Source organism: Podarcis raffonei, chromosome 5 (genome assembly GCF_027172205.1).
Source record: "Podarcis raffonei isolate rPodRaf1 chromosome 5, rPodRaf1.pri, whole genome shotgun sequence".
Taxonomy (NCBI): domain Eukaryota; kingdom Metazoa; phylum Chordata; class Lepidosauria; order Squamata; family Lacertidae; genus Podarcis; species Podarcis raffonei.
This window is the reverse complement of record NC_070606.1, coordinates 79877155-79895852: the sequence shown is the minus strand read 5'-3', so window position 1 is coordinate 79895852 and position 18698 is coordinate 79877155. Positions and strand designations below refer to the sequence as shown.

At 42.9% G+C, this 18698-nt stretch overlaps 1 protein-coding gene across 3 annotated transcripts in view; it reads right to left on the bottom strand.

Annotated features, from left to right (window-relative positions):
• Window positions 1-7899: 7899 nt before the first annotated feature.
• Window positions 7900-18698, bottom strand: part of MME (membrane metalloendopeptidase) — a 67587-nt gene continuing 56788 nt past the window's right edge. For 2 of the 3 annotated variants that reach the window (XM_053390323.1, XM_053390324.1), the window contains exons 19-23: window positions 18256-18389; window positions 15992-16057; window positions 12385-12480; window positions 11252-11328; window positions 7900-8669 (exon numbers count right to left, since the gene is read on the bottom strand). In XM_053390323.1, the coding sequence (XP_053246298.1) occupies window positions 8570-8669; window positions 11252-11328; window positions 12385-12480; window positions 15992-16057; window positions 18256-18389 (473 nt within the window). In that variant the 3' untranslated portion in view covers window positions 7900-8569. The remainder of the gene's footprint in view (window positions 8670-11251; window positions 11329-12384; window positions 12481-15991; window positions 16058-18255; window positions 18390-18698) is intronic. The other variant, XM_053390325.1, reaches the window with a different exon arrangement.

Genomic DNA, 18698 nt, shown 5'->3' with positions numbered 1-18698 from the left:
GGAATAAGAGTGACCACCCCACAGAATGGATTTCAGTATTAAGCTAGAGTGATCTATAGACTATGCTAAAGAGGCTCATTTGAATGTTTGGAACTGATGATGGGCTGTAGGTGGCCTCTATTTATAGATTCTGTTGAAGAGCCTGGCTCCATTCCAAAGAGCATTTCAACAGTTGATGCTTCCCTTGTTGATCCTTTTAGATCTCCTGTCTCTTGTGCTTTGGGCTAGGTGTAAATTTATATGCCCGGACATCACGTACAGGGTGCTTAAATAGTTCCATGCAATGAGGGCTACCAGCAATTGTGGACTTTTCTTTTTTGCATGCTACTAGTAGTTGTAGCTCACCATGGGATAATAGCTATTGCACCGAGCGATCTGAAAGCAGTTTTCGTTTGGGAGTTGTATCATGTAAGGCTACATCCACACCATAAATTTAAAGCACAGGGATTCCCCCAAGAATCAAGGGAGCTGTAGCTTTCTGGGAATTGTATCTCTCTGAGTACAGTTCCCAGGATTCTTTGGGAGGGGGGAAGCCATTTGCTTTCGACACTTGAGATGTATATTTTTAGAACCCATGCTCCTTCCGTGATTGTAAGTTGTTCTAAATTGTTGTGACCTGCCTTGGGACCTTGGGATAAAGGGCAGGTTAATAATAATAATAATAATAATAATAATAATAATAATAATAATATTGCTCGGTCCCAGCTCCTGCCCACCTAGCAGTTCGAAAGCACATCAAAGTGCAAGTAGATAAATAGGTACCGCTCCAGCGGGAAGGTAAATGGCGTTTCCGTGAGCTGCTCTGGTTCACCAGAAGCGGCTTAATCATGCAGGCCACATGACCCGGAAGCTGCACACCGGCTCCCTTGGCCAATAAAGCGAGATGAGCGCCGCAACCCCATAGTCGGTCACGACTAGATGTAATGGTCAGGGCTCCCATTACCTTTACCTAGGAATTTTTTGCCTGCCCTCAAAATGGCTGAGGTGGGCAGCTTTCTTTGCCTACTCTGTATTTGATTCTGGGAGCATAGAGGTTTAGGGGTGGGTGCAGTTAAATAGGTTAATTTGGTTGCAAGGTTTATTTGCCACGTTGTTGGCCGAAAGGTGTGGGAAAGGTTAATGAAGGGAAATGTTTGCACCCTTAGGCACCTTTGAAGCCAGCTGCTCTGGGCTGTGGGGCCTTTAACCTGAATATAGGGCATGAGGCTCACATGTTGTGGGGCTCCAGGAATGCATGGGGCAAGGCTGCCTCCCTACTCACCATAAAGTGGACCCCAGGCTTTGAGGCTATACCTTAGAACTGGCAGGGTTTGGCTCATTCAAGGTTGAGTTTTAAATTAGCTTCCTGCACTTCTCATTTCCCTTATTATTAATAAAATGTGTCCCTTGTTCAGCCTATTGTTTGTGTTTCCCCTGTGTTTATTACCGGGTCCTGTCATGGGAAAAGCATTAGGCCTTCTCTGTCTCATAGACCTGAATGGGACGCAGTGTAAATATATTTGGTCTGTGACTTTTGGCTGCTTTCCAAAGGTCTCGGCTTGTTTGGGCAGCCCTGGTGGCATGAATCAAATGTCAAAACTGAGAATTGAGTGTGTAGCCTGATACAGTAACTGATCAGCCGAAGCAGCTGCGATTTCCTGGAAGTGTTTGCAAATGTGTGTGGAGAACACTGAAGATCTGGGGGTCATCCCACGCTGTGGCGTGCCTCTCCATTGGGGCACAAAATTGCACTCCCTGCTTCCTGTTGTTGTAAGAGATGCTTCTAGCAATTAGCCTGCCATGCATTGGCCTACAAAATACATTAATTAGCAGTGACCTTGCTTGCTCCAAAGGGCGTGAGCCAAATACCAATTACAAATGTTGAATTGCAAACTAAATTGCAAATTAGGGGAATAAATCAAAGGCAGTCCAAGTCCAGTAACAACTGCATTTGCGATTGACATATTTGCTACATGCAGACCATCTCTATTTATGAGAAATAGAGTAGCCTGTACCAACTGTGGCAACATATTAATGTTTGCCTCCCCGCCCCCCCCGCCCAGTCATGGGTACATTATTTGGGCACCAAAGGTACCCATCCCTTTAAATGTGTTGTTGAACATGAGACAAGGAAGCTGTAGTATCTCCTGACAGACCATTAGTCCACACCACGCCTTCCCACTACGGTGAGGAGGACACCGGTCCTGAGAGATCTGCATTGGCTCCCAGTATGTTTCCAAGCACAATTCAAAGTGTTGGTGCTGACCTTTTAAGCCCTAAACGGCCTCGGTCCTGTATACCTGACGGAGCATCTCCACCCCCATCTTTCAGCCCGGACACTTAGGTCCAGCTCCGAGGGCCTTCTGCCGGTTCCCTCATTGCGAGAAGTGAGGTTACAGGGAACCAGGCAGAGGACCTTCTCGGTAGTGGCGCCTGCCCTGTGGAACACCCTCCCATCAGATGTGAAGGAAATAAGCAGCTGTCTTATTTTTAAAAGACATCTGAAGGCAGCCCTGTTTAGGGAAGTTTTTAGTATTTAATGCTGTGTTGTTTTTAACACTCGATTGGGAGCCGCCCAGAGTGGCTGGGGAAACTCAGCCAGATGGGCGGGGTATAAATAATAAATTATTATTATTATTATTATTAAAGTGTAGTCCAGAACAGCAAGCAGGGGGCAAGCTTAAAAGGAGAAGGGGAGTGGGAATTGGTTGGAGAGGCAATGATTGCCTTGTCTCAGGATTCAGTCACTTGTCTCCCATGTTTGTACTTACCAGGTGTGCCAACTTTAGGAAGCGGAGGTGTCTTCAGTCCCTCAGTATTTATTTGAAGGGGGCCCAGACATCCCGGCCCCTGTGTTGAGGGGCCCATTGCAGAAGGCGGCACCATGGGAGACACCATGGGGACTGGCAAGGCCTGGTGCGAGGTCGCACCGACCTGAACAGCGTCTCTCGATGCTGCTGGGACCGGTGTAACTTAGTGGAAGGCTGTGCCAGCCTGCGCACTGTCAGGAGACGTGTGTGATGTTGCGTGTTGTGCATATACTCTCACCAGCACGCAACATGCGCTGTCCCCGCCAATTTTGGGGGCAACCTGGCTCCTCTGGGACCTACTGCCCTGTTACAAACTTTGGATTTGACTACAACTGCTGTTCTTGATAGGCTTATTTGCTGAACTGAAATTAACATTGCAGCCATAGCCTTTCCTTCAGCTAATTCTAAACATGGCACGGACTGTTAAGTAATTCAATGTACAGTGGTAGCTTGGTTTACGAACTTAATCTGTTCTTAAACCAAAGCGTTCTTAAACCAAGGTACGCTTTCCCATAGAAAGCAATGCAAAATGGATTAATCCGTTCCAGACTTTTAAAAACAACCCCTAAATCAGCAATTTAACATGAATTTTACTATCTTACAAGACCATTGATCCGTAAAATGAAAGCAATAATCAATGTACTGTATTATAAAATAAATAAAACAGTATTGTAGGTGAAAAAAAAATGTAAAAGAATTTCTTACCTGCACTGATGATAGTCATTGTTTGGATGGGGGGCTTTTATCCATTTCCGCAGTCACACAATCAATCAATCAATCAATCAATCAATCAGTAGCTGAACTGGGATCCACTAGATCTCTCCCCCCCCGCTGCTGTGGGAAATGCTCCCTAGAGCACGCCTCCCGCTACTGTGAGAACAGAGTGCTGGAGTCAATGGACCCTTGGCCTGATACTACAAGTACATCTTACATCCTTAAGTTTTGTCTGAGGTCTCAGTTCCTCGGTCCCAAGGTTGATTTCTCAGCTTTTCCTGCTGTCTTGATGCATCACTGTTTTCATCTGCACAAAAATTCACCAAATCATGAAAATCCAATAAACCTGGCATCTGCACTTCAGAGCAGAATAGTTCTTTAGTTTCCATATGTTGGTGGCATTTACATCTAGGGACTCAGCTACATTAGTAAAGAAAAAGCGTTTTAAACACGTTATAACACTGTGACACCAGATGGCGTTGTGGAGTTCCATTTTTTGGCAATGTGATTTCCCTTTATGAGGTTTACAATGCGTTTTTCTGAAACTTTTTTTGTGTCTAGATCCAGTCTAGTTCATATATGCATACATTTTTTTCATGCTGTTTTGCATGCAGATAACCAACAATGTGGAGAAAAGTGTTGCTGACACTAAGTGGATTTAATTGCACAGCCAATTCTGTCTTTATGGCTTGGGGAAAATATAGTGGCAATTTCAGAAGCAGCTGCTGGCTGAGTGTTTGTGTGTGGTGGGCCACTTGCTTCACACCAGCGTTGCTGCAAATGGCTTCTGTGATTCTGTGTATGAGATCATGTGGAGAAAATAAGCATGCTGGAGTCTATGAACTGGCTCTTCGTTCAAGTCCTCAACCTTGGGCTTTGAGGGTCACTTGAAACAGAGCAGCTGAAAGGCCCAGGCCATGAAGCAAGGCTCATGTGCTCCTTCCATGTTTTCCCTCGGCAGGTTGCTTGTCCTGATAGGAACCTTTTGGATCTCTATTTTAGAAAGTGTGAACAAAGTACTCAAAGGCACTCTGAACAACATTCCCTCTGAGGTCCATCATGTCTAGGGATAGAGGAAAATCATAGAATTGTAGAGTTGGAAGGGACCTTACTGCCAGAAAGTTATTCCTGGTGTTTGGTTGGAATCTCTTGTAACTTGAAGCCATTGGAGCAGGAGAAAACAAGCTTGCTTCATCTTGTGTGTGACAGTCCTTTAGATATTTGAAGATAGCTAGAATGTCTCATATCTGTCTCCTCTTTTCTGAATCTGTCTTCTGTGGCATTAGCTATCCCTCTCAGTTTGGTGTCATCTGCAAATTTCATGAGCACCCACCCAATTCCTTCATCCAAGTCATTTATACTGTAAAGATGTTGGAACAACAATGGGCTCAGGTCAGAATCCTGCAGCACCCCACTTGTTACTTTTTCTCCAGAATTAATGAGCACCCTGTGGAATTTAGTTCGGTTCTTAGTTAAATGTGAACCTATGTCAGTTGTGCTTCCTGATACAGGGTGCAAACCACAACAGAGCCATCCTTCAAAATTCACACTTCTCTGAATTTTGCAGTGCAGGTCTCCAGGCAAGCAGTGCGTACAACAGTGCATATACTAGGATAAAGTGTGCATAGAAACACATATATTCATGAAAATAACATACAAAAATGCAATATATATGGGGAAATGGCTTGAATAATTGTGCCTACTGGGCAGAATTGCATACAAAAATGTGTATGTGAGGGAGAAATTCACCCTAAAACGTTGCTGAGTTTTCATAAGAACTGTTTTTTTTTTAATCATGTGGAAATGTGAAGAACTGAATTTAAGATGGGAAAAATGAGAAACTGAGGGAAACCTAATTTGACAGATTCATTTATCTTCGAGCCAATCATTCTGCCCAGACTAGTGATCAAGGAATATGTATATGATCTCTCATTAATCATTTGTTCCTCCCACACTTTTCAGTGTATTTCACTATTACTTTCCTAACCACAAAAGTTCTGGGTTGGATTTTTTTTATAAAACAATGGATTTTCTGTGCCAAGCTGACACAAATAATGCACTTGTGCAATTGTGCAGATGTACAATTTTCAGCCCACAAAATACTGAGAGTCTGAAGGTGACCTGAGTCCTTTCTTGGATTGAACTGAATCTAATAAATATAATTTCTAGAACTAATCCAATAAATAATTTTTTAAGGTCTTATTAGGTTGAATTGCAACAATACAGTGAGTTTCAAGGACATGTTTTACCTGATGGTTACTATAGCAATGTAATAATCAGACATTCAGTCACAAGTGTGTTAAAATAGAGAGTTGGCTTGAAATATAATTACTCATGAGGAGTTGGTCTGAAACTTGGAGGGAGGTGGGCGTTCTTAAGATATGCACCTGGTTCCCTGTGTCAACTCAGTAACCTGAAGGTCATTGCATGCCAGACAGAGGTGCTGTTAGTGGGAAGTTCCTCTGCCCATTTATAAATGCTATTTAACTTGTTTTGGATGTGACTGAACTTATGCTAAAGCAGATTACTGAAACACATCAACCCCAGTGACCATTCTGGTCTGCAAGGTGGATCCTTTGCCTTCGATCTCAGAAGGTTTCTGTCCACAGGCATGAGGATCAAACAAAACAATACTAAGGTGACACTGGTACTCCTTGGAGATTAGAAAAGTTCAGACCTAAGGATGCACCGCACACTAAGTATTGCTGGAGAGGTGTAACATGCCAATTTGACAAAATGAGATGGCAGTGGAGCCTGAAAAAGAAAATGAAAGAAAAGGGCAGCCATAGAAGCAGGTCACCAGACACCTTCACTGCAAGCAGAAGTCAAAATTTTCCAAATCATCACTCAAGGCGCATTGAAGAGATTTATGATGGCATGTGGAATTTCAGCTTCTGAATCTCAGAAATCATGGCAGTGAATCTGATCGTTCTTCTGCCAAAGAAAGCTGTGTAATCCCATGTACAGGGCACGCTCCAAGAGCCACTTCCCTCCAACTCAATAGTGTCAAATGAGTGTGTGTGTGTGTGTGTGGTGTGTGTGTGTGTGTGTGTGACACCTTTCCACGCCAAGCAAAGATGTACTGCAACAGTACAGGCAATAAGGGACACGTGGCTTAAATTTAATTATCACAATGCTTTATCAGATGACAAACTTGAAAAGAAAAGAATTTGCACAGGCAGTCCTCAAATGCTCAGAAATGGACCCATTCGAGTCATCCGAGGTATCAAGTAGTAATTTATTTGGAAAGATCTGTGTGTTTCACTGCCAGAAGCAGTAGGTTCCTTGGCCACCTGCAGGAGGGCATTTGAAAACTATTGTAGCAGATTTAAAAGACTTATCACTAGTAAGGGTCCACGTAATGTAAATGCCTACGTATGCACCATTATTACTGAAGCAAAATGTCCTGTTGGTTCAAAGGAATCACAAGCAACTTTTGTGCTACATTTGAAAGTCCTAACATTTGTAGATCCGGGTTCTAGAAGTTCTTCTCAAAACCAGTCAGTCAGTCTGTATATCTTATTAGTAGAGATCTCTGTGTTGAGGCTTAATCACCTGTTGAATGGTTTGTACCTCGACACGCTAACAAAATGCACCCATTGTAATAATATATAACAATTCATGTCCGGTATAATTCAGAATTAAATATAAAAAGTATGGTCATATATATTATTACAAATACTTTTTCATCCTCTTCTTTGGAAAAAAAAAGACAAAAGTTTTGAGAAAAAGCAGGAAAATCTTAGAAAAAACATGAAGGAGTTTTTGATTACAACTGCAGTGATTACAACGTACGCTAAAAAAATTTCATAAATTATCTACAGTATAGGTTTTGGCTGGAAAGCAGGAAACAATAAATTTGGTCAACAGTTAATCCCTTAAGTAGATTACACTTTCGTCTTTGGGTTGTTCTCATGAAGATGGCTTCACACAAAAAGAAAAAAAAGAAAAGGAAAAGAAACAGAAGAAAGCTTGGAGATGAGTCCACAGGGTGAAGACGTCTTGTATGGGCAAGGGTGCCATATGTAATATGTAAGTCAGAAGCGCTTTGCACCACTACCTGCCTCCCATGAGGATGAAAACCGCAGTGAGGAAGGAGAAGATCTACTTGGTGGCTTTGCCTTCATCCAGTGATTGTGGATGTCAAAACAGAGCACAGGACAGTGCCAGCCACAACCTCTCAAGAAACAGCACCCATAAGCAGATGTTTGCAGGCAAGCACTGCCATCTCACATATGGTTCCACATCTCACCTGTATTGTAACACTCACCTGTTCCCTGCTGATCGTGCACGTCTTTTGTTGTAAATACAGAAATTCCTTACGTGTGACAAGCTTTCTGCCACTATGGCTGGGGCCATTGGTGTTGTCTAGATGCAAATCACTTTTTTTTTTAAAAAAAGGGTGCACCGATTTTTGAGCATTTACAAATGGCAAATCGCTATCGTCCCTTATAGGGTTCTTTTTTCCTTCAGACCTCGCAGTTCCCAAGGCCACCTTGGGAGACACAAGCATTTGGTGAAGCACGCCAGCCGTAATAGGAGATGTGTGAGAAACCACATCGTAGGCTTTGGACTCACTTGACACATGTCCAAGCTACCGTGTGGCTTGGTGCTCCCTTCTTTCGTCTGATTTATAAATATCGGAACACCTTCATGGGACGGCAGGTCATTAAGGCTGAATGCGCTTTCCTGGAAACAAGTTTCACTGGAATCGGTGGGACTCACTTTCACAGAAAAACGTGGCGATGGAAAGGGTAAAACATGAAATAGAATCTGCAGGCTAAATGGAAAGCAGGATTAAAATGGTAAAGATCATTGTGGGGAAAAGAAATGAAGAACCCTTAAGTATGCAGTGATTTATCATTTCCCAAGTTTCGCCAGAGTAATTGTTGGCAGTCGCTGCCTTAGCGAGGTTTTCTCCTCCTCCTCCCTTTCTAGAAAATGCATCACTTGGTATGTCTCTGTTATCGTTCCTTTTTTTGTGACAAATCCACTCTGGCCATCCTCAAAACATTCTCAATTTCTGGAAAGCTTCTTCTCCTTCGAGTCCACTCTATGTACCTTCATCACCAAATGCGGCACTTTTTCACGGGGTCCATGTATTCCGCATTGGTACACTTAAAGGCTTCAGAAAACTCTGCTGTGTTCTGCAGTGTTCCTAGGACCCTTTAAAACAAGATGAGAATATGTTAGTTCTGCTTCATAAATAACTACACCCAGAGCAGCAACTTCTGCTTCTTGCTCAGGAAGCATACAGTTTATAGGGAGATGACTATGGCATCTTAGCACTGTGTGAAGAAGATCCTAGTTTCAGTCCTCAGTACCTTCAGGTAATTAATAATAATAATAATAATAATAATAATAATAATTTTATATCCCACCCTTCCTGGCCAGAGCTGGGCTTAGGGCAGCTAACACCAATAAAATCACAGTAAAAACATAATAGGGGGAAAAGAGGGGGGGACCCAATTTAAAATACAGGTTAAAATGCAATTTCAAATGCAGCCTCATTTTAAAATAGCTGATAAATCAAGACCATAAGGGGAGGGCAACATAAGGGTCAGACTGAGTCCAAACCAAAGGCCAGGTGGAACAGCTCCATCTTGCAGGTCCTGTGGAAAGATGTCAAGTCCCTCAGGGCCCTAGTTTCTTGTGACAGAGCAGTCTACCACGCTGGGGCCAGTGCTGAAAAGGCCCTGGCCCTAGTTGAAAGCAATCTAACCGCCTTGAGGCTTGGGACCTCCAAAGTGTTGTTATTTGTGGACCTTAAGGTCCTCCATGGGGCATACCAGGAGAGGCGGTCCCGTAGGTACGTGGGTCCTAGGCTGGGAGAGATGAATCTGAAAAACTGGAGAGCTATTGCCAGTCACTATTGAGCTAGATGGACCAGTTGTCTGACTTGGTACACAGCAGCTCCATGAAATATACATTTTTTAAAAGCAACCATCTTCTTTGCAATGTGGTTGTCATTGCAAAACCACTCCCCCCAGAGCTGGTTCTTACTGTGCACGGGGCAATGTCTTTGCAGAAAGGCAACTAGGAACTGGGAGCTGGAATATATAGCATAAAGGCAGGCCAGGAGACCTGTGCATTCTTTCCCTCACATAGATTACCAAGGAAGAAGGAAATGAACTCTGCTATCCCACAATGCTTAAGTGATGATGTCCTCCCACTCACCACTAGGAATTACTACCCAGTGGTTGCAACAGTTACTATTGGCTGAATGAGCTGTCCAAAGTGGAGTGTATATATTTACAGCTGTCTCGTCAGTAATGAAATGCAGTGCTTGTTACGGAACGCTAAACCGTGTCCAAACAAAAGATATACAATGATCTCAAAGAATGAATCAGCAATGCAAGTGGATAAAAGGCACACCAGGCAAATGTCCTGGGAACTGCCCCATCCAAAGCAAACACTGTAGCTGAGAAATTCAGCTGAGTATAGGATTTTGGAATATAATTGCATCAGGGAGAAAGTCGCAGATTTCCTGGAAAAACAACAACAAAGCCTTGAGAGCACACCCACATGAAAATACCATTCTGAGGCCAGCTTCAGGAACAGTTGATGCATTCAATAAATGTTTGGTTATGCAGGGTATACTGATAAACTGAGCATTTGCAAAAACAAAAAAAATAAAGGAATACTGACGAGAAGTATACCAGGAAGGTACACAGGATCAGAATTGTATAATAGCAGCACAAAGGCTTTCACTCATCTATCACAATATCTTTATATTTTCCATTATTAATCCACTTTGATTTAATAGAACATTGCATTTCTCAAATGATATTCATCTGGACCATCCTGTGAACTCAGAACAGGGTGGAGAAACCGATGTCTTATGACGGGTAATCAATGTATACATTGCAAACTGGATTTTTTAAAACCAGTTTGTGTTTGTGTTAAATGCGTTCAGGTACGATGAACACATTTCTAAGGCTGAATTTTTGTGTGGCTCTCCACGCAGTACTACTGCTACCCAAGCAGCCATTTGCTGTTTGGGTGATGTAGTACTGTTGTGTACCACTGAAAGAGTGGAGACATTTGCTGCTCTCCCACACTATGATGAAACACAAATTGTTCCAGGAAGCAGACATTAAAAAACATGTGGTGGAAGCCATTTGAATCCACGTCTTCTGCCCTAGAAACAAGCATATTAGAATGTAGGGAATGTGTCAGTGGTGGACCTGGGTAATATGGTGCCATGCGTGAGGCCAAAATCCACCCCCCCCAGCCCTTGTGCTGTCTTCCCAAAGGTGGGTCAGAAGGTGACTGGCTTTGGAAAGGAGGCACAAGGTTCTGGCAGGGTCCTAGAGCCTTTGCATCTCCTTCCCAAAGGTGGGAAAGTGCTAACTAGGCTTTGGGAAGGAGGGGAGAGGATTCTGTGACCCCGTCAGAGCCCTCACATCTCCTTCCCAAAACCCTCTTGTGGGCAGTTAACAATTACTGTATTTTTCCGTCTATAAGACGCCACCATGTATAAGACGCCCCCTGTTTTGGGGGACTCAGATTTAAGAAAATGGGGGGAGATGGCTCAGAGTATAAGATGCCCACTAATTTTTGACATTGTTTTTAGGGAAAAAACCTAGTCTTATACATGGAAAAATACGGTACTGCATGACAAAGAGTCTTAAAGATTAACATGTTTAGCAATGCTGTTGACTTTTGTGAGAAAGGTGTGCATTTTGTGTGTGTGTGTGTTTTTAAAAAAACACTGTTTAAGAAAATGGATGATTTAAAATACTAACCTGAATTGGCCTGGGCTGTGGACATCTGTTTTAATAGAGTTGATAGCATATTCCGGCCTGTATGTCCCACACCATACCTATAAAAGAACACACACAGACAGACAGACAAAATATTGCAGAAATGATTATTTAAAAGCAGTGACACGTTAGTTTTGATTTCCAGAGAATTGGTCATGTTGCAATTGTAGCATATTACCTGCCACAGGGTTTAAAGACTAACAAAACGTATTGTGGCATAAGCTTCAGCTGTATTTTCCTGTAGTGGGGATGTGGGAAGGCTGTGTCCCATGCAGCTTTTCTTCTTCTTCTAATTGTTTTTTAAAGTGAAGTAATATATATATATATATATTCCAGTACAGGTTTTTTTAAAAAATCAAAAGGAATTATTTAGCTTAGAGAAGCAAAACCAGCAAGTGCATCAACTTCTTGGGTTCAGTAGGCAGCCTCTGTTATCTAGCAATGGATAGCTCAGTTGGTTAGAGCACGGTGCTGATAACACCAAGGTTGCAAGTTTGATCCCCTGATGGGACAGCTGCATATTCCTGCATTGTTGGGGGTTGGACTAGAAAGTCCTCAGGATTCCTTCCAACTCTACAATTCTATGATTCTATGTAGATTCCTGCACTTCGGTTACAGCCCAGAGGAATATGTCATGAGGTAACAGTTCAAGCAGGGACGCTGCAAGGCACTGGGATAAACGTTTAATGGAAAGAAAAACACCCACACACCACCTTCAGCCACCTCACAGTGGAAAGGGAAGCTCAGCACCTATGGAAATCATAAAGACATTCTACAGAGCCCCCAGAATGAGGAAGAGAAACAGAACCATTTTTCTCTGGGGAAGGAAACTTTCAGGAAATCAGAGAGCAGGTTCCATCTCTGCACTAGTACATGACCACACGTTAACTGCGCTTTACAGACTCACCTCCTGGATGCCTCCGTGCACTTAGCTGCGATTAACTTAATCTGACAGGCCACTCTCCTCTCGGCCCTGCTGCCATGAAGGCTGCTCGATTTAGCAATTCTGCCAGTTCACATTAAAAGGAGAAAAGCCAGCCTGCTGTTTCCAACTTAACTGTGAAATTGCAACTCAAAATAATTTCCAAAGCTTTCAATCAAGCAGAGTATAATACCTGTGCAAAGTTCAGAAAGAACAGCTGCTTATGGTTGAAGTCGAGTCCGGGGAGCAGCTTCTCCTCTCCGTTCTTCTCTACAAACTTTTCATAGGCCTGCCAAAGGAAGAGGAAGGGAAGAGGGATGATGGCCACCGTGAAATCCAACCGAGCTCGAAATCAAGCGCAAAACTAGGGAAGGAGAAATCATAAGATTTCTGGTTGCTGCCACTTCGTGTCTTTGGGCACCTCCAGGAGCATTATGCCAACATGCTCTTGATCCAATAATAGTGAATTAGTGGTTATTATTATTATTATTTGAGGGACGCAGGTGGTGCTGTGGGTTAAACCTAGGACTTGCCAATCAGAAGGTTGGTGGTTCGAATCCCTGCGATGGGGTAAGCTCCCGTTGCTCGGTCCCTGCTCCTGCCAACCTAGCAGTTCGAAAGCATGTCAAGTGCAAGTAGATAAATAGGTTCCGCTCTGGCGGGAAGGTAAACGACGTTTCCGTGCGCTACTCTGGTTCACCAGAAGCTGCTTCGTCATGCTGGCTGCATGACCCGAAAGCTGTACGCCAGCTCCCTCAGCCAGTAAAGTGAGATGAGCACCGCAAGCCCAGAGTTGGTCACGACTGGACCTAATGGTCAGGGATCCCTTTACCTTTACCATTATTATTATTATTATTATTATTGTTGTTGTTGTTGTTGTTGTTGTTATTATGCGTTATTAGTTGCCCTACAATTCTTCTCCAAAGATGCCACATTTTTGTGGGCCAGTGGGGAGTGGGCTATAGCACAAAGAAAGCAGGATAAAGACAGAGACAACATGGTATGAAAAGGTTATGGGATTTCAGCAGGAAGTTACAGAACCTACAGAAAGAAAGCAATATGACCATTCCAAAACAGCTGTGTTCATCAGCTGATGAGCAGACACTTCATCCCTGCTGGGTGCTTCTTCAGAGTGCAGGGATCACAACGTGAGCATAAAGATGGCACAGTGCCACCTTCAGAATATATGTGGATGCCACACAACTCCTCCAGCACAGTATAAAGAGAAATTTAAAAGCAAGTCAGTTTCCCCTTGCGGGAGATATCGCATGACTCACAACGCACTGGGACCCATTAGTAAAAATGGTTTCCTGTATGCTGTGGAATCACATTATACTAGTATAAAAACCACATGGAAGGAAGATGGCTTTTATGTCTCTTATGCTGGGATAGTTCATCTTGCTTTACTGTGACTACGCACTTGGGAAAACTTTTGAAAAGCGTAAACGAAAGATAAAAGAGCCATAATCTCAGTACAAGCAAAGAATGACAGTGTGGTTCTTACTAGAATGCACTTTGTCCTGGACATTGGGCTAATAATTACTGTGTGTTCTGTACTCTTAATTAAGATAACAAGAATAGAAGGGAGGAACTGTTTTTTCCATGGCTGCCCTTGAGAAAGATTCACATCGGAACTGTATTTCACAGACAGAATTTGTTTTCCTTATTTTTTAGCACTATTTATTTACCTACCACAACATTTGCCCAATTCTTGCTTAACACCACAGTGAAAGTCCAAGCTTCCCACCTCATTAAGAAACATTCTTCCCAAGACACACAACTAAGTTAGGTCCAGTCATGCTAAGGGGGTCTACTCTGAATAAAACTTAGCTGAATACCACCCTGTTTCTTGTTCATGTCAAATCTGAGTTGTGTGCATGTAGTTTAGTTTATGGAAATGTCATAACTCATTTCTTCCTGAGAAACCCACACAATTTTCCTTTTTAGATATTTAATACTCTGGAGCAGGCTTCCTCAACCTTGGCCCTTCAGATGTTTTTGGCCTACAACTCCCATGATCCCTAGCTAGCAGGACCAGTGGTCAGGGATGATGGGAATTATAGTCTCAAAACATCTGGAGAGCTGAGGTTGAGGAAGTCTGCTCTGAAGGGTCTCTGCAAGTCTGCATGGAATTGGAATTTAAGTAGCAAAGCCTAAAAGCAACTTCCACAAGCAGAGCAATGATGATGATGATGATGATGATAATGAGAGGAGGAGGTAGAGGTAGAGGAGGAGGAGGAGGAGGAGGAGGAGGAGGAGGAGAAGAAGAAGAAGAAGAAGAAGAAGAAGAAGAAGAAGAAGAAGAAGAAGAAGAAGAAGAAGTTGGTTCTTATAGTCCTCATTTGTGGACAACTGTGGAAAGTTGGAAAGTTCTTAGTATATAGCTTTGGTGGGGACCCTAATGATTTGACTCATCAAAATTACGTTTGGTGATTTTGTTTTATGGCGTTCCAAATCCCACAAAAGAAGCATGATTGTAGCTTAGAAGGACAGAAAGTGTGAGGCATGGTATGAATGAGTTGCCAATAAATGGAAGTGGAAATTCTGAGGCAATGGGGAAAGAGGAGCATAACTTGTGCTCCCCTTTCTCCCTTCATGATTTATGTTGCATTTGCAAATTTACAAAGGCAACCAACTATACAATTTCTTTTTTTAGATACCTAGGATTTTCAGTATTGTAACAAGCCACCTGGGCACTGTGCTGCTCACCCTTGCTTTGAATCAGGGCTGGGCAGACTGAAGGCTTGCAGGAGCTACTTCCTTTCTCCCGGAACCTTGAACCAGTGCTTGATGCAAAAGCACAAACCTACACACTTAGAATTAAAGAATTGTGAGGCCAGGAACCTGGCGGCATCTTTTGTTTTTGTACCAGAACTCAACAGAACTCACTGTTCCTCAACACAGAGCTCTACTCTGAGTCATCACCCCAAGTTTTCTTGTGTTCAACAGTGGGGGTTTTTAGGGCACAGGAGGAGTCATTTTGTTGTTGCTATTGTTAATCAACTGGTGGTCAAAAACGCTTGTTGATCTACTGCAGATCACCTGGAGGTCCACCAGTAGATTACCACCTACCTTTTACTCACCCCAGTTACTCATCTATATCAGGGATGGAGAATCTGGTTCAGATATTGTTGGACTCACAACTGCTATCAGCACTACCCAGCATGGCCAATGGTTAGGAATTATGGGAGTTTTAGTCCAGCAATGTCTGGTGGGTCACGGGTTCCCATTCCCTGCCTTCCTTTCCTGTCCAGCCACTGGACCTTCCTCCCATGAAAAGAGGTAAATTGTGGTACATGCAATAAATGAATAGATATTTATTAAATTTGGATACTACCTTTGATTTGAGGATCACAGAGTGCTTTACAATTCCCTAACTCTCTTTCCCTAACTTTCTTTCTAAAGTTTTCCTATTGAAGAGGGAGAATGAAGGACAGGGAGAGGAGAGGGAGACAGGGGATGAAGCAGGAAGTGAGGGTTGTAGTCTTGAAGCGAAGAAACATGCATAAGGAGGGAGACTTCAGTTGTACTGAAGTGCTGCTTGAGGGTTTCCCATAGGCATCTGGTTGGCCACTGTGAAAACAAGATGCTGGACAAGATGGTCCATTCCTTATGTTCTTATGAGTACAGATGTTCTTATGAGTACAGATTAGGCCCTAACTAAACTTCAGGGGTTTAATAAAGCAGCTTGTGTGGCATATATATATATATTTTAATTAAAACCCCAAACAACCCAACATTTTAACGAATCTGCACCAACTAACAACCATATGAAGTAAGAGAAAATGGGCATTTCTTACCCTGTATGCTTGTCTGATGCCACCATTATCGGCAATGTTTTCACCAAGGGTATTGATTCCGCTGAGCTGCAGAGAAAAAGGAAGAAATGAAAACGCTACTTACTTTTTTTTTTTTTTGGCCTGAGTGCAGAATGAAATTCTTGGAAGAACAATGAGTCATGGTTTGAAGGTCAGAAAATGGATTATTCCCAACCAGCTAGATGTGGAATGTAGAATATGAAGTCTACAAGGCAACACCCAGAGGGCTATGACTGTCAACAGGGGGAGAGCTACAACCAGCAGAGCTCAGTGGGAGCTCTCCATGGTGCTGGTAAGGCCTGACTGTATCTGGTCGCATCTTGCCAAGTCCAGCTACTTTATCCTGAACCTGTTTTTTACCTTGATGTGACCCTCCTCACTGAGACTTCACATGACATGACCTTTATGGAAGAGTCTTGGTTTCATGGGAGATCTGCTACCACTTCCTCCAATCACCCCCAGCCTCAGCAAAACAGGATTTGCTGAATTACTGATTCTTTGTCGTTCTCTATTTTGAGTCGTCTTCTTCTTTGGCAATCACTTGGAGCTGAATAAGATTGTCTTCCATGAACACAGTCTTAACAGTGAGTTTGTAAGTGACTGTGAAGGCCAATTCTGGATCCACACGCCCCATTGGCTTTCTTTGAATGCAACACTGAACCATTGTTTAGTGCTACGTGCCCAAGCAGCAGTTAGCCTGAGCTTTATCAGTGAGCCTTTGACTCGTGCACATTCCCCTCTCCTCCCTCCCTTCAGAGAGGCCATGAGGAGGAGACTGAAAGCTTTTGCTTCCCGTTCTGAATCAACTCGCTTTGGCTGATACACCAGGAACCACCATAACTGGATAGAAATGAGCTGGCCACACTTTCTGGAAACCTCCTGTTCAGATTATTGCTGTGTGTGTTGGCCTTAAAATAGCCTAGGAACTGAAATTGGTCCAGAATAGGGCCAGGAATATATTGATTGGGACTGGGTGTTTCAGCTATATCACACCTGATGCTCCCCAGTTCATTTCTGGGTAAACTGCTGGCTTTAACTTTAAAAAAAGCCTTAATTGCTTGTGATTAGGTTACTTGTGAGATTGCCTTCTCCTGCATATACCTACTTGAAACCTATCCTCTAGAGAGATCCTGCTCCAATTGCCTTGTTCAAACCTCTCTGGGTTATTCCATCACTGAGAAGACCCTCTTCCGAGTGGTCACCCTATACTTCTAGGGGTGACCACTCGGAAGAGGATCTTCTCAGTGATGGAATAACCTAGAGAGGTTTGCCCAGTGGATGCTGCCAATCCCTTTATCCTTGCTTTACAGGAAGATGAGATGGAAGGGCTTAATGTGCAACCAAAAGCTCACAGACATAACACTAGACCATGATTTAATGATATATCTGAACCGCAACATTTTTTCTTCAACTTTAGCTGTGAACCTTGGCAAAGGAACCTCTAGGAATACAAATCATCTAAAGGTAAGGGGTTATTTGTACCTATGTACATGTCTTTCTTCTATGGAAGTGCAAAGTGTGGTGGCTCAACTACTGTCACAATATGCCACTACTGAATGAATTGCACTGGCTGCCAATTAGCTACTGGGCTAGGTTCAAGGCACTGGCACTGGTTTGCAAACCCCTACAGAGCTTGGGATCAGGATACCTTAAAAAATTGTTTCACCCCAACCAAGCTTTTTGCAGGAAAGGGCACCCTGCAGATACCATCCTATCAGGATGTCCAATCAGCAGGATGCTGGAATTGGACCTTGAGTGTGCTGGTATCTGCCGTTGGGAATTTCCATTCTATAACAGACAGCTGCCTTCTCTTTTGGCTTTTGGCACCTGCTAAAGATGTTCCTCTTTCAACAAGTCTTCAAAAATGTTTATCTCAAAGATATCTCAAAGAATCTGTCCTGGACCGGACCTGACCGGACCTGTTGTTTTAACCTGGTCTTAGATTTATAATTGTTAATTTTTTTTATATGCAATTGCCTTTACATAACTGTTTTATATATGTTATTATATTGTAAATTGCGTTGAGATGCCTCATTGGGAGGAATTCATAAATGAAAGAAACATAAAAATAGTAATAGAAACTAAATTTGGCCTCCAACAGGTTTGTTCACATGGTTAAGTTTCCTTTTGAAGCTATTCAGTCTCTAAACATCTCCCTCCATTACCATGTGGAATATGTTTCATCTAATAAAAGAAAAGAATGTGCATTCAAATGTAAGCATTTCAATAAGAAAGAAGGGACATACATTTTGTCCACCAGCCAGATCCCATTTGAAGTTTCCATACTGGTTTACCATGCACTCAGACTGCTTCTTAAAATTTGTTGCAGATGTTTGACTCCACCAGTCTACAAGGTCCCCATTCTCATTAAAATTTCTACCTGAAATAACATATACACATAAGAAATTTGCAATGATAGTCTTGAAGACACTGAAAATATGAAATTGCCTTGTGCTGTAGCTGACTATTGGTCCATGGAAGAATATTGCCTACTCAGAAAGGACTCAGGCTAAAGTCCCAAGGATTGAATCTAGGATCGAACGCACCAGGTTGAGGAACCTTTTGACCTCCAGATGTTGGGGAACTCCAATACCAACACCCTCAGCATGCATGGCCATTGTCAGATATGGGGATCTGCTACTGAGTGATAGCAACAAGAGTTTGCACCATGAGCACACACTTCCAAGCC